The following is a 15,369-nucleotide window of genomic DNA, read 5'->3' on the forward strand; positions in this document are numbered from 1 at the left end:
GTGAAACCAGGCCTTTATGATTAATAATTGCATATTACCTAAGAATAGAAGTTTTTAAAGGAATATTTCATCTATAAATGTGTTCCTGGCTAATAAAATAAGAGCATACAGGTTTTTAATTTATTTGTGTGACTTTTGTTGGTAATGTTTTGTTCCACGTGCTCTAGTCTTGTCCACAGCACTAGACCTGGTGGACTTGAGTGAACCATGTGAGAGAAGGTGGAGCTGGGACAGACGGAGTCCACGTGGGTCTCGTAAGAATGGTTTTTGTAAAAGTAGTCTCCGCAAGAAGAAGACGGAAGAGACGGAGCTGATCCAGGTGGAGACAGAGCCAACATCCCCTAGCCGTTCTAACCCTGAAAGAGCCTCATTAGATTCAGGTATTTTGCTTGTTAAAGCTCCTGTCCGTAACTTTTTTTTTTTGTTAAAAATTATCCAAAATCATTTATTGAGCAAGTACATAACGAATCAGTGTTCAAAACTATCTCCTTACCTTAGCCCGATTCACAACGGTAAGCTTGTAATAATGTTTTCTAATTTGATTGGGTCGGGTCGGTTTCCGTGGGAAATAAGATTTTGTCTTTGCGTCATTATGTCACATCTGTATACATAAAAAAGGAGTCCTGGCTAGTAGGCTATATCACGTGTGGATGCTGCAGGCAGTGGATCTTTAAGCTGGAATGTAATTAAACTTGTAATTTTTATGGCGGCTTGTAATAAAGAAAGTTCAAAATGACAGTCAGCACTGACAACCAACATTGGGTACTGAGACGGCTATTTTTGCTGGACAGGTAAGACATTTCAATGGTTCAGTGGGTAATTAGGCAATAGTAGCCGCACACTTATTCGCTTAATCCATACAGTTATGGAGTTTCCTTTGTTGTGCTTTTTTCTCACTTTGCTATGGTCATTATGGTAAATTTCAGTTACTTTGTGCTAGCTATAAGAGACTGTCTGAATGTGAAATTGAGACTTTCATTTGTTACATACTATACTGACTGGCAGACATGTTACATACTTCTTCAGATGACATTTTCCGCTGAAACTTCTTATTTTGGACATACTTCTAAGACGTATAGCCTATCTATAATTCCAAAGTACAGTGAAGATCCATCCACACTGGTGCATTGATATGACAACCCACACATACGCCTCAAAACATTAGATTCATCTGCGCTGAGGAGCCATGCCGATGCACAACCCACGTAAAGAAGATAACTCCACAAATTACTGCAATTTACGGTTTCAAGCAGAGATGGCGACAAAGAGGTAAAAGTTACGGACTGCAGCTTTAAATAAAGATGATTTTATTATGTTGTTCAAATTCACCATAAGTCAATTTAGTTGTCAATTATTAAGAGGTTCCCAGGATCTCTTTTTGTTGTATACACGTAATGACAGAAAAATGGTCTCACTGAAGTGTGGAAATTACACACTTCACTTTTAAAGGGTTAGTAGTTCACCCAAAAATGAAAATTCTGTCATTATTTACTCACCCTCATGTCATTCCAAACCCTTAAACATTTGTTCATGTTCAAAACACAAATGAAGATATTTTTAACGAAACCTGAGGGATTTCTTTCCCTCCTTGAAAGTCCATTCCACCAAGTCTTCTGAAGAGACACTTTCGCTTTATATGATGAACAGATAATTTAGGCTTTTATTAACATATTGTTCAACGCACATACATAGAGCACATCAAATATGGTGTAATATATAACAAATATTACATAATGTTATTATGAACTTTTTGAAATATCAAAGTTTAGGTGGAATGGACTTTCAATGGAGGGACAGAAATCTCTCAGGTTTCATTTAAACACATTTGTGTTTTGGAGTTGAACAATAGTGTTTTTCGATGACCTATCCCTTTCAGGTGCAATTACATTGGTCAGAAGAATTTCTCTATTTGAAGTTTACATATTGACGTCACTCTCAATACTCAAAGTCAAAATTAAAAGTTGAATAGTTAGCAGTGTTGCGCCATTTCAAAAGGTATTTATATTGTTATCATTTCACATTGATATTTTTTCTTTTGGTGTGTGCAAACAAGATCTGTTGTAATACTCAGCCTTATCGGCAGAGCTAACACAATTAAAAGGGGAATTGTTTTAAGCACTTGTATGTTGGGTGTAAACAATGAAGACAATAAAACAGCAGATAACAGATATGTATTTTCACAAACAAATGGCACTGAACAAAAACAACCCAATATAAAGAGTCCTTAGACTGTCAAAAGCATAGAGTCTGTTGGTTCCATACCATAAAACAGTTCTGAGGAAACTGTGTGCTGATTGTCCAACATGTCCCCCCTGAGTATGTACAATTCAAAGTGCAAGTGCTAGTCCTGGAAGGGTAAGTGTCCATGAAGAGTACTTCACAATTTAGGCAGTAGAAGATCATCGGGCAGAATCCCGTTTAGATGTCAGGCCTTGATGTGTCCCAACCATTAAAGACAAACAGACCTTTCTTAAGAGAAAGGTTTAAAACTCAAAGGTTTAAAACACAAACGTACTGTTATATACAGAGCTGTAAAAACATGTCCCTTATGTGGCAGTGTATCATAATAATACCACATCGCCCAATCTTTCAGAAATTTGTTTTGCACCAGATTGTACATTCAGCACTAAGTCTCAGTAGCCTCTGTTGGGAGACTGAGAATCCAATAATCTTTTAGCACACATTAAGATTAGTATAATCTGAATAACAACATAGTATGATAATTACAGTCCACTGTAAAAAATAGTCCTGTGAATTTACAGTAAAATACTGGCAAAAAAATTGCTAATCGACTGCCTTAAATTGGCTGACTTCCATTAATATTCGTAAACTAACATTTATAACTATGAGCATATTCACTGTAAAAAGTAATATGCTCTATCTACTCAGTAAAATTGTGGCAACAGATTACAAGCAATATTATTAATTAAGTTCAACATTCAAATTGAGTTAGAGTTAATCAAATTAATTCCTTAAAAGTCAACCATTTAAAACGATTTGTGTAAAATTAGCAAACACCATTACAAAAACCACAAACTGATTTTAAAAAATGATCACCATAATGGTGACCAAACTTTTTCAGTAAAATCAACATCAACATCTAAACCTCTGTTAATTCATGTGTTTCTTTTTCCTTCAGTGATTTCCTTTACTTAAATTTTACTTGTTTTAAATGGTTGACATTTAAGGATTTAATTTGATTAATTCTAACTCAATTCTGTTTGTTGAATTTAATTAATAATATTGCTTGTAATCTGTTGCCAACATTTTATGGAGTAGATATAGTGTATTACTTTTTACAGTGTTGTTCACTTGAACTTATTTCATTTGAGTCCACCAAAAAAGAATATTACTAAAGTAAAAATAACCAAATTAAACAAAATCATTAAAACTAGAAACATCAAATCAGCTTAAATCTCTTGCAGATAACTACTAGCTAACAACAGCACATGTGCAATTAAAATTAGTTAAGAGATTGTCACTGTGTTAGCAACTACACAGTTACTGCCTTTAAATAAAGCAACATGCAGCATAACATCAGTGTTTCTCAGCTCGTCACAGACTGAAGCACAGGCTACTCTTCAGCACAATGGTAACCCACAAATCTCAGACAACAGAAACCATTTAAATCCCAACAAAACATTAAACACCAACATTTTGTGCAAAAACACATAAAATACCACTTCAATTTAACACTTACTTTACTGATCAATTATTGAGTTCTATTAAATTTCACTGACACTTCGGTGAAATTAACTTGTTTTGTTTAATAAATTTGACTTACGTTTTACAGTACGTTGCTGTTTTTTCATGATTATATGTTAATCTACTGGCAACAGAGTTGCCAGTAAATTACTGTTTTTCTACAGTTTGTTGCTGTAAAATTAATTTAGTTTATTGCTGTAGAAAAGTGTTTCACTATGCGTGTTTTTTTTTCATCTTACACCTTTAACCCTTTAAACCCCACAACAAAATCCCCAGTGTTTAATGAACACTTATATGTGTCCACACTACAGAGTGCAAAAATGTTTTTTTTTTTTTCTTTTCTTTTGAAGACATACTTGTTATGGCGTCAAGAAGCTAAGAGAAGATGTGATAATGGGTTTTCTGTTATGTTGATTATGACATGATCATTATGTAATGCTTAATTCACTAAACTTATCCAGTGTGTAATCCATTATCATATTTATTTATTTTTTTTAATAAATTTAGTTTTATATTACCAACACTGTGATACTACAGCAAATGATGAAGCAGTGCTGAGCAACCAGTTAAGGATTTTTAAACTCATCATTTACAAAAAAAAATGTTTGAACTACGGCATCATTTAGATTCACAGAGACATCAACAATCATCATATGAATCTTAACAATGGTGACAATCAACAAAAAAGATAAACAGATCAGCTCTGAACATCATAAAACACGCTACTAAAAGTCAACACAAAAACAACAGCAAAAATAAAGGCAAACAGTAAGAATTAAAGAAAATAACCAGGCAATTCAGCTGCATAATTTATTCATGCCGCAGTGCATGCTGGGAGTCATGGATGAATGTCGTACTATGCTGGTACCCAGAACGCACTGCGGCCTGAAGCTTTTGATTGTCACCATTGTTGTGATTCAAACGGCAATTCTTGATGTTTGTGTGACTGAAAGATTCAGTAGTTTAAAAATGTTTTTAGCACAAACTGTTTTCAAAATCCTTCATATTATCTGGTTGTAACAGCACAGATGGATTTCATGCATTGAATCAGGAATACCTTAATAAAAGTATAAAACATGACCTAGATAATAATAGATTACACTCTGATGAGATCCATATCAGGCCATTAAATGATGACTGTAACCATTAATAATGTCTTCACTTCAGCCTCTGAGTGTCGACTTAGAGCAACGTTAATTTACAGTATATTGCTGTAGGCTACTTTCTTGAAAACGTCAAATATTACCCAGAATGCATTGTTTCCGACAGTATATTACTGTTTTAATAGAAAACAGCATGTTACTGTTGAAATTTGGCTGTTTTTTTACAGAAATTTTTTACAGTGTGGGTTACCCCAGATGCCCTAGATATGGTATCTTCCTACCATGAACAAAACATTAATTCATGAAACTCTATAACACATTAGTAAAGTTGTCCATTATAATCTATGAAGAGGCCTGGATTTGTTAAATTGATTTAAGTGTTAAGTTCATTTAATCATTTTAAGAGGTGCTTATGATTAAACTTACAGCTGATTTAATCCAGGCTCTCAGTGTAATTAGATTTTTGCCCTTTGTTGTCTATTTTTTCATGCCATCAGCCACTTAATCAGGAAGCAGTTACTCTGCACATTAGAATCCGCATTAACATATTATTATATTTAATGTAGTGGAACTGAATTGGAGGAAAATTATTGAAATGGTTTAAACACACCAAACTGTGGCTTTCACATCATTGCTGCTCCAAGTAGAAATGTATTCATTTTTATTTTGTTTTTTATTTTGTTTTATTTTTTCTTGTTTGTCTCATGATAGAAATAGTTTAAAACGAAATGCTACACTGCTTTATCTTAATCCTCTGGAAAGCATTAAACAACTTGCACTGTTAAATTCATTTCCAGTAGATTACGCCTTAAGCTACTGTAAGCTAAACTTACATGGCATGTTTTCCCTGTTGTGCTATATTTATCATTCCACAGCCCAGCTGCTTTAATCAATTGCCAGCTGCAGACTGTAGCCTGGTCGAGATAAGCAAGCCTTGAGCTGTAAGCTGTATCCTTATCGGCTGCTGGTTAGCCTTAATCTACCTTTTGCACCGATATGTTGTTTCATTAAAAACATAGTGTTTATGACAGCCTGTCAATTTTATTTCCTGTCTCACTGCATACTAACCGTCCTGTCTCCAGTGAGCAGCTCACCCCTGGAGAAATGGGAGGAGGTAAGCCTTCACCCAGACAGTGCCTTGAATGGAGGGCGGAAGTGGAGATATGAGAGGAAGAGGTGCACATCCAACCATTCATCCTCTGAGCTTTTGTGGTACGGTCAGGTTTCCACCTTATCGTTAATGTGTTATCATGTATCCTAACCAGGCGTGATGCGATATGTTTCCATATTTAGTAATTAATGTACAGTCACATGGTTCGCATGCAAAACACATGCTCTTCTGGAGCCAGTGTTTATGCTTTATGCTGCTTTAATAGCATAAAACAAGTAGGAAGCACAGGGTTTTTTTTTTACATTTTATTCCTCAAAGCCTTTAAATGTCAGCATGTGGTCATCATGCACAAACTAGACACAGGAGTATCCAAAATCAAACAGTGTTTATTAATAATCCAACCAAGAACACGTAGGAGATCAAATGTTTTTGAATACATCATACCTGTATGAAAGATAATATTTTAGGAGTTTAGGGGGTAAATATATCCATTTGTTAAAAGATAAATCAATACAATGCATTTTTAATAGTATCATCATTTATCATGGATGTGATAATTCAATTTAGATTGTTTAATTCAGTTGATTAAATCAGTTGCCTCTGTGCATTATTGACATTATTGCAAGCAATAATATCATTATTCACTGCATTTCATTCTTTTCAGGTCTGCAGACTTTAAAACAGATTTCTCTAATAGGCATAGCGCTCTGGAGCTCAGCATTAGCACGGAGTCAGACCCCGGGCCGGCCCCTCAGGTACACACTAATGATACTTTGATCTCATGTAAAAGACTACAGAAGCATTCCGTATTGATCACCATCTCCTCTCACACTCAGAAAATGGTTTTTATGTACACTTATAATGGTACAAACCCTTCTCACCTGGGCCTTCTGGGGACAGAATTGTTCCATTAGATTAAAAAAAAAATGAAAACTGGAGGTATTAAACTCCAAATAGAGGCATCTGAGGAAAGGCACATACATCTTTGTATATGACAGGTACAGAATGATACTATTAAAGGCCTTCCATGTTTCTAAGGTGCAGTTAATCAAAAGAGACTCATTTGTTGTTTGAAGTACAGGATTTGTACCCTCATGTACCCATTTTCTGAGTGTGCATCAGAAATATGTTTTTGTCAGATTTGTCAGCAATAATTTCCTCTGTAAGACAGGCTCTGTTTATTTTTTAGATATTAGTAAGGATTCAATTATAGGAATACTATATACTAAACCTTTATGCCCACAACTTGAATTCTGCCTATTGAAGCACTATACTGAGTACAGGGATAATATACAGTGGCCCCAGAAAGTATTTAATAGCTATAATGACTAAATGTCACTGCATTAGATAGCAAAATCTTGATGAAATGCAGCACATGCATGCTTTTTAAGGAAAACATTTCACAAAATATTTGTTAGGCTCTACATGATTAAACAATAGATATGCCATTCAAAATTAAGACAAAGTATTTGGACACTATCTACTTGTCTAACATAACTCTCGTTTGACACCACAAGCGTCAGATGCCCATGTTAACAAATGAGAGTGTTCACATCAGAAGCATGACACTGAAACATATACATGCAAACGTATCTTTGTATGTAAATGTTTTGCTGCTTAATGTTCAACTCTGACCATAGCCAAAAACTTCTGACCAATAGATTATATAAACGTCACAAATTGGCTTCAAACTTCAACATTTTGCAGTGTTGCAAGACAGTTGGTTGATAGAATAACAGTGTTGAATTTGCATTTTACTTGAACCTGAGGCTTATTCATTTCATTTTTGGTGTGAAAGGGCCTTTACATTTGCCAAAAATAGAACTTTTGTTATTAAAAAAAATAAAGTAGCAAGCCCAGCCCAGGTTAAAGTGTTAGTTCACCCCAAAATGAACATTCTGACATTAATTACTCAACCTCATATTGTGACTGCCTTTGCAACTACTGCTTTGACGCTTCAAAAACTTCATTAAGAAATCTTCCGGAATCTCAAACGTGCTGGGTAACACACGAGAATGAACATCATTGGTTACGCAGCACATTTGAGCTTCCGGAAGAGGTTTGTTCTTGTGTGTTATTCACGTTTGGTTGAGCTTCTGCTTAGGTTCGCTGATCAATGTTTACATGTAAGTAAAAGCCTAAATTAAATCTTTTCATCATAACAAGCGTTCAATTCTCTTCAGAAAATTTGGACTAAGCCGCTCGATTTATATGGATTAGTTTTCCGATCTCTTTGAAGTTTTTTAAGCGTCAAAGTGTTCTTTACAAAGGCAGTCTATGGAAGGAAATCTGACAGCATTCTGTCATCAAAAATATCTTAATTTGTCTTCCAAAGAAGAACGAAAGTCTTACAGGTGTGGAACGACATGAGGGTGAGAAATTAATGAAATAATTTTTATTTTGGGGTGACCTAACCCTTTAAAAAGTAATGCAAAAGTAATGCATTACTTTCTATAAAAAGTAACTAAGTAACTTAATTAGTTACTTTTTAGGGAGTAACGCAATATTGCAACCCTGCATAGTAGTATTGGTAAATATTATAGTTGTATATGTTAGCATTTTTATTTAGCATTAATTACTGTTTAATGCTAAATAAAGAGGTGGGGGTGGGGTAAAAGTAACTACAACCCATGTGATTAGTCTGGTAGGACTCCTGTGTCAACTTAAGAGGAAGTGTCTTCATATACAGGCACTAAATATCACATTGAATCCAGATGATTAAATTTAATTCCCAAAATGCTTATTTTTTAGTTATATAGACATTAGTTCTGAGAAAAGGTCTAGCATTATTTGTTTGCAGATGCCTCTTGGTTTGATAGTTTATCGTCCCATATATTTTTTAGTGTGGCTTAAGTGTCCAAATACTTTTTGGTGCCACTGTATACTAAAAAATTAATATTGGCCATAACTTTAAGGTTGCTTATTCAGCATGATCTGAGCACAAAGACGGTGGTAGTGAGTGACTGCTGGTTGACCTTGTCTGCATGTGTGTATGACCATCTGTGTGCACAGCGGCAGAGGCCCCAGCTGGGCGGCACTTTACTGGGGAGACAACACTCATTAGAAGAGGAGTTTGTTCGAGCCAAGGCTGCTGTGGAGGTGAGACCGAGTCCCTCGAACACACACACGCGCGCTCACGCACACACACACACACACACACACACACACACACACACACACACACACACACACACACACACACACACACACATAAAAACACAGCTGTATTCATTTGAAAAGTTTGGAGAAGGTCTTCTCAGTAATCTTCATACCTCAGGGCTTATTCACAATGTATCTGGCCACCTGGGAAGTGCAGTTTCTTGCATTCTGTAAGGTCAGTCTCACCCTGTAAGTTAAGACTGCATAATTAGTGTATTTTTAGCTGAAGAGTGCAGCATCAACACAAATGACATCTCTGCTTTGTGATGATGTCAGCTCTTACCTCTCTAGTCTCCCATTCTGAGATGCTTATTGGGCAGTAATATTCATAAGACATCCATTTTAAAGTGATGTGCTCAGTAAAGAAACCAGTAAAAGGCCGCTGTAGCTATATTTAACAGTGCCACTAAGATCCAGTCAATATGATGATGCAAACTGTCTGAAGTTTTCTGTACTTCCCTTGCGTGAAACTACTGTAACTTTTGTAGCATACTCTAATGCATCAGCTATAAATTAGTAAGTTTAAATATTAGAAGCAAGGTTCTGTTGTGAAGTATATTTTATTAAAAAATTCATATTGTTATATTATAGTTGAAGTGCCTTTTTCAATGTTAAAATGTTTTAAAGAAAAAAGCCTCATTATAAAAATTAAATTCCACATTAAAAAACTTATTAAGTCATTTTAAATTCCCTATTAGGAAGAAACTTTTTAAGTAGCCTGGTATAATCATTTATTATTATTTCTTAGAAAAACTGATTTTAGCAAAACTGCTTCACTGTTTATTAATTTTAGAAAAACTTGACAGATATTTATTTAAGATATTATTGGCAACAAGTAAAAAGGCTATAACCCAGAAATGGTACAAGGAAGACCCACCTTCAAGAGAGGAGTTATTAGCTAACTGCATTCTCTAAATTGTAATGTTGACATGCATTCTCTGTAAAGCTGCTTTGAAACGATATGTATTGTGAAAAGCGCTATACAAATAAATGTGAATTTAATTGAATTGAAGAGTACTTTCAAATAGTAACAGAGAAATGGAAAATGGAAAATTCACACTTAGACTGCAAAAGCAAACCTTTGAGAAGAAATGGAGAAAATGGTCAGCTATACCCTCTGCAAATTAGATGACTGTATTTAAAAAAGTGTATGAGTGTACAGTGATGTAATGTACTTTTGAACTTTTGAAGTATAAAAAACAAAAAACAAAAACTTTCAGTTAAATTTTTTTATATTGGAGTGCTCCCACAAGTGCTTTCAAAATCAAAGTCATGTTTAAACATAAAACAGGAAATTATATCATATCGAGGATGGATGCGTGTCAAGGTCAGTAAGTCTCTTAATATATCAGATAATTTGACCTTTTTTTTGACTCCTCTAAAAATTATATTTATAAATTATTTCACATTATAAAACGGTTAGTTCCTGTCCTTGATTCAGATTGGTCAATAGCTGTGTTTTATTCACAATAAAACACGGCTATGACCGCTTCAGTCAATGGTTCTGTGTATCACTACACAACACCCTTAGCAACCACTCTTACTAACGTAAACTGTATGTTCTCAATTGATATTGTTCATTGAAGCTTACTGTATTATGTAGAAGAGTATTGTGAGAAAGAGATCGAGTGAGCGAGTTTAGTACCTGCATTCAGATTTAGCATTTTCATAATATGTTATGAATGTTCATAATAAAAAATCTGTTTAAATGTTAACAGTTAAGGGGTTTTCCCATGACTGACAGAGCTAGTCAAAGCATTTGTCAGTCACGTCTTTTTCCGTGTTCACAACAATTCAGTCTTTTCAATGTAAAAGTCTTCGCTACTGACTGACACACTCATAAAGACAGTCTTCGCCGCCGTCTAATGGCTTAATAATGTAACTTCTGTTGCTGTTCATGGTCAGGGACTATTTTTTCTGGCAGAAGAAAGGCTTTAGTGAAAGTTTACTTCATGAAAGTTGCATTGATATTTTTGCCTTTAACATTTGTATTGTGTGGTAACCGTTTTATAAAAGCAATAAGGTACTCGAGGCTTGTGCCGTAAAGCGGAGTGTCTGCAACCCCTTCAGCCATGACTTATTCACGATACAGCACAAGCCTCTCGTACCTTATTGCAGCACAGCCTCTCGTACCTTATTGCTTACATATTTTGAAAGAAATATAGAAAAATATCTTTTTTGAAAATAATAATTAAAATGTTTACATACACTCACAAGAAATTTGTAAGGAACAAAATGCTATATATAATATTTTTCCTTACACTATGCACATGACATTTTTAGAGTCACTATACTTAAAAAAAATTGTTGAAAAGTTTTTCAAGATCAAACATGAAACCAAAACTAATACAAAGAGAACATTTCTAAGAACTAGGCACATGTTTTAAATTAGATTTTCCTTATTCTTTATCAAGGAATTTATCAAGGAGTTCTTGATTAATTGCTACAAAAGCTGGTGCATATTTTAAACTGAAGCAGAGATTAAATACATTTAATTGTAAAGCTAGTTTGGAGGTTGTCTGTGCCAGTGGGTGATTATTTGAGTACGGATGAATGACTCTGGAAATCCCTTGCGGTGTTGCATCTGCATGGCGCCTCTTCGTCATGACGACAGAACTGCCTGAAAGAAAATGCAGACAATCTAGGAAGATTGATCATCCATATTCTATTAGGCCATTTATTTATATGATTTATCCCAGTGTATCAATCATGCAAAAGATGAATGGAAAAGACAAATTTGTATGTGACTATTGCAGGATGGCTTGCAGGATTTTCTGTGATTAATTGGCCCATCCAGCGGGTACCTTCATCGCAGATGCAGCACTCTCCCCTCATTTCCCCTTAATGCAAACACTCAGTGAATCAACTCTAGGAGGACAGTTGAAGCCTAAGCAATTGTTTGTGTGGTGCAAGATTAATTTGAGCTGCCAAGAAAACTAAAAACACCAAGATATTCCAGTCAGTGGTGCTTTAAGAACTGGGTTATTCAAGCTGTACTCTTAAGGGAATCAAAGCAAGCAAACAAAGATTGCTAGATGGACCACAGACTAGCAAATCCTGCACAAATGCACAGGCGAATTAATGAAAGTCCTTTAGAACAGTGTCATGTGTGCGAGTTCACGGGGTCAGTTGCTGTGTTTGCCTGATCAAATAAGTCCCAGGAAGATTTGTGTGAAGAAAGTTGATTGCACTCATTCATGGAGGTGATGCTGATTTTTGCTTCGTCATGATTAGAAGCACTTGAGGAAACATAAATGGGCTAAGACTGTGACAGTGACTGTGTATATGCACAAGAATATTCCAATATTATTCATAATGTGATCATATCCGAATATTTATGTTGTGATAACATGTCAATCTGTAAACTCTGATTAAACTTGATATTCAGGTTTCTAGAAATCTGAATAAAACAGGTGGCATATGCCAGAATTTATGTAAAAACCTTATTCTGAATTATGCATGTGAATATTCCTTTATACTGCATCCTTGCAAGTCCAAATGAAAGTAATTCTAAGTGCTATGTGATACTGACAGTCAAGGAATAGAGGAAACAATTTTTGGAGCATTTTGGAACATTGTAAGAATCTCACGAGGGCTCAACACTTTGCTCTCCAGCTTCTTCAGTACTTCCACCAGAGAAGAAGAGAGAGAGAGAGAAATAAATAAATAAATAAATGTTTAATGGTTTCCAAAAACCATAAAATGTTCAATACATCACAACTATTTAATGTTGATAATAATAAGAAAGGCCCGGTTCCAGAATCCAATCACTATTGTATATAGTCTAGAAAACACACAAAGAATGCGTTATAATGACCAAAAAGCTGTCACTCATCTCAGTTCATCCCGATCTCACAAAGTTGTGTTATAATCAATGAAGTTGTCTACACTGCACAATGAATTTCTTATTTACATAATGTCTACACATTGTTATAATGAGAGGATTCACAAGCATGCAGAGCTTAGCACTGAAAAAAACTCTGGGGTTTTGAGCAAGGAGTGGATTCTGACTTACATAAACACATCTGATTGGCCATTGCGTTCAAGAGATCAACGGACATATCTGTGATTGGCTACTTTGACGCAATGTGCCAAAAACATATTGTGAAACACTTCAATTGATGACTACTTCTTTGGTAGAGTGTGCGGACTCTCTTGAAGTGTTTCACTATTTGTTTTTTTTTTTTTGTCTACGCACCTTATTTGAACTTGTTTGAAGGCGTGGTGAGTTCCTGACTACTCTGCAAAAACACATCATAAATAGAAATTTTGACATTCTCCAGAGTGCAAGCACAAATACGCCCTGGATCATTTGCAAAATCTGTTTTGCCAATATGCTATCATTACAGTTTCAAGGGTGCTCTCCTTTTCGTTTGAGGGTGCCCTCTAGCACCCTCGTATAACTGGAGTAAGACTGGAGTAATGGCTGCTAAAAATTTAGCTTTGCCATCACAGGAATAAATTACTTATTTAAATATTTTAAAATAGAAAACAGTTATTTAAAATTGCAATATTTCAATGTCACATTTGGTTTCTTTCTTGGACTTTTAGTGTATGTTCTTGTCTTCCTGTGTGTTATAGGGTATGTTTACACAACAAGAATATACTTAAAAACTTAAAAGTTTTTCCTTTGTGTTTTTGAAAAGTTTTGCGTACAGATGACAACATTGTCAATCCCTGTTCTCATGGATCCACAAAAACAACTAAAAACACTGTATTATGCATGTCTGGCCAGTAGTTGGCGAGGTAAAAATTAGAATTAGTTGGCAATGTTAGAATTTGGCGTATGTAAATAATGCGTCTCTGCTGGTCATAGTAGTGGTGCAGTAAATCTACACTTTGCTGGAGAAGCGTTAATAAAAAGCAGCAAAAACAATGTCCTGTAGTCCGCCATTGTTGTTATAGTTGTTAAGTTCCCACGCATGCCTTATAAACTAAACATATAATACACATGCGCATGACATCACAGTTTTTACAAATTTGTGTTTTTGTCATTTACAGGGAGACAATAACAGTACCATTTTTAAAAACTTGCACTTGCACAGTTTGCATTTTCAGGTTCCCAAAACGTCTTTGTCGTGTAAATGAATGGCCAAAATGCATAAAATGTTTTTTTTTGTTTTTAGTTGAAAATGATGTCATTTAAACTTAGTTCCTGTTTCCTTTGTTCTCATTTCTAGTTAGTTGCTTTGGTTACTTATCGTTTTCACTTGTGTTTTGTTTATTTCTCATTAGCCTGTGTATTTATAAGCCCTCATTTTGATTAGTCCTTTATTTGGTATTTTCTTTATTGTGTGTAAAGCTGTAATGTTTATCCTTCCCCTGATGTGTTCTTGTCCTAGTTAATTGTTGTTAATAAAAGTAAAGAGCTGCAAATAGATATTTATCTCCTCTTCCCTGCCTGCCCAGCCATGATATATAGACATATCATTTATTGTAATACTTTACTCTAGGGGTCTGCAGTCAATAATGGACTGCAGATGGAATCTGTTTTTAACTGATCATAACTGATCTGACACATAAAGGTCAGTGTATAAATATACATACATTGTGCACCGCTTCTGCTGACCTCGCAGATTGATAAGAATTAGATACTGTATGAAAGCTAAGAGGTCTGCTTGTAATCCAATCACAAATGTACTTTTGGCAGATGATATTCTGGTGAATCCATAAAGATGAATATGGCATGTTGACCTTTTGACCTTGCTGCTTAAAATCACAGTGCAGCTTTTGTAGCCAAAAACAACATGTCCTCATAAAGTTAGAGCATGATTGTGTGCCTGGCTAGCCCTTTGTGGACCAATTAAAAACAGAGAGGAATTCAAATGCTATGAAGTCTATCCTCAATATTCCCTGCTGGGAAAAATAACTCTTAAAAAGTATTTCATAGATGCCAAATAACGTCTCTCTGTAATGCTACACAGGGTCTTGTTTTGTATGATATTCCAATATTGGCTTGTCCTAAAGGGCTGTTTAACTGTCTTTCACAGTCAGACACTGAGTTCTGGGATAAAATGCAGGCCGAGTGGGAGGAGTTGGCACGGAGGAACTGGTTGGAGGACTCTGACAGTGAAGGCCTGGTTCCACCCAACTTTTCATCCACTGAAAAGGTATTCTCAACCAATCAGAATGCTCTACATCAGTGGTTCTCCACCGCAGAGCCAGGGCTCCCTAGAGGGCCGCAGCAAACTTCCAAAGGACCTTAGGATGACTTAAAAGTATTTAAATGATTATTAAAATATTAATATTTAATATATTCAGATTCAGATTTAAAATCATTAGCAATATATT

At 35.2% G+C, this 15,369-nt stretch overlaps 1 protein-coding gene across 5 annotated transcripts in view; it reads left to right on the forward strand.

Moving 5' to 3' along the window:
* pex5lb (peroxisomal biogenesis factor 5-like b) overlaps positions 1-15,369 on the forward strand; it is a 58,285-nt gene that overhangs the window by 24,235 nt on the left and 18,681 nt on the right. For 3 of the 5 annotated variants that reach the window (XM_051876167.1, XM_051876156.1, XM_051876185.1), the window contains 5 exons: positions 168-380; positions 5,891-6,020; positions 6,584-6,674; positions 8,932-9,018; positions 15,069-15,188. In XM_051876167.1, the coding sequence (XP_051732127.1) occupies positions 168-380; positions 5,891-6,020; positions 6,584-6,674; positions 8,932-9,018; positions 15,069-15,188 (641 nt within the window). The remainder of the gene's footprint in view (positions 1-167; positions 381-5,890; positions 6,021-6,583; positions 6,675-8,931; positions 9,019-15,068; positions 15,189-15,369) is intronic. The other 2 variants (XM_051876192.1, XM_051876177.1) reach the window with 1 other exon arrangement.

The sequence above is a fragment of the Ctenopharyngodon idella genome, chromosome 2, assembly GCF_019924925.1.
Source record: "Ctenopharyngodon idella isolate HZGC_01 chromosome 2, HZGC01, whole genome shotgun sequence".
NCBI lineage: Eukaryota > Metazoa > Chordata > Actinopteri > Cypriniformes > Xenocyprididae > Ctenopharyngodon > Ctenopharyngodon idella.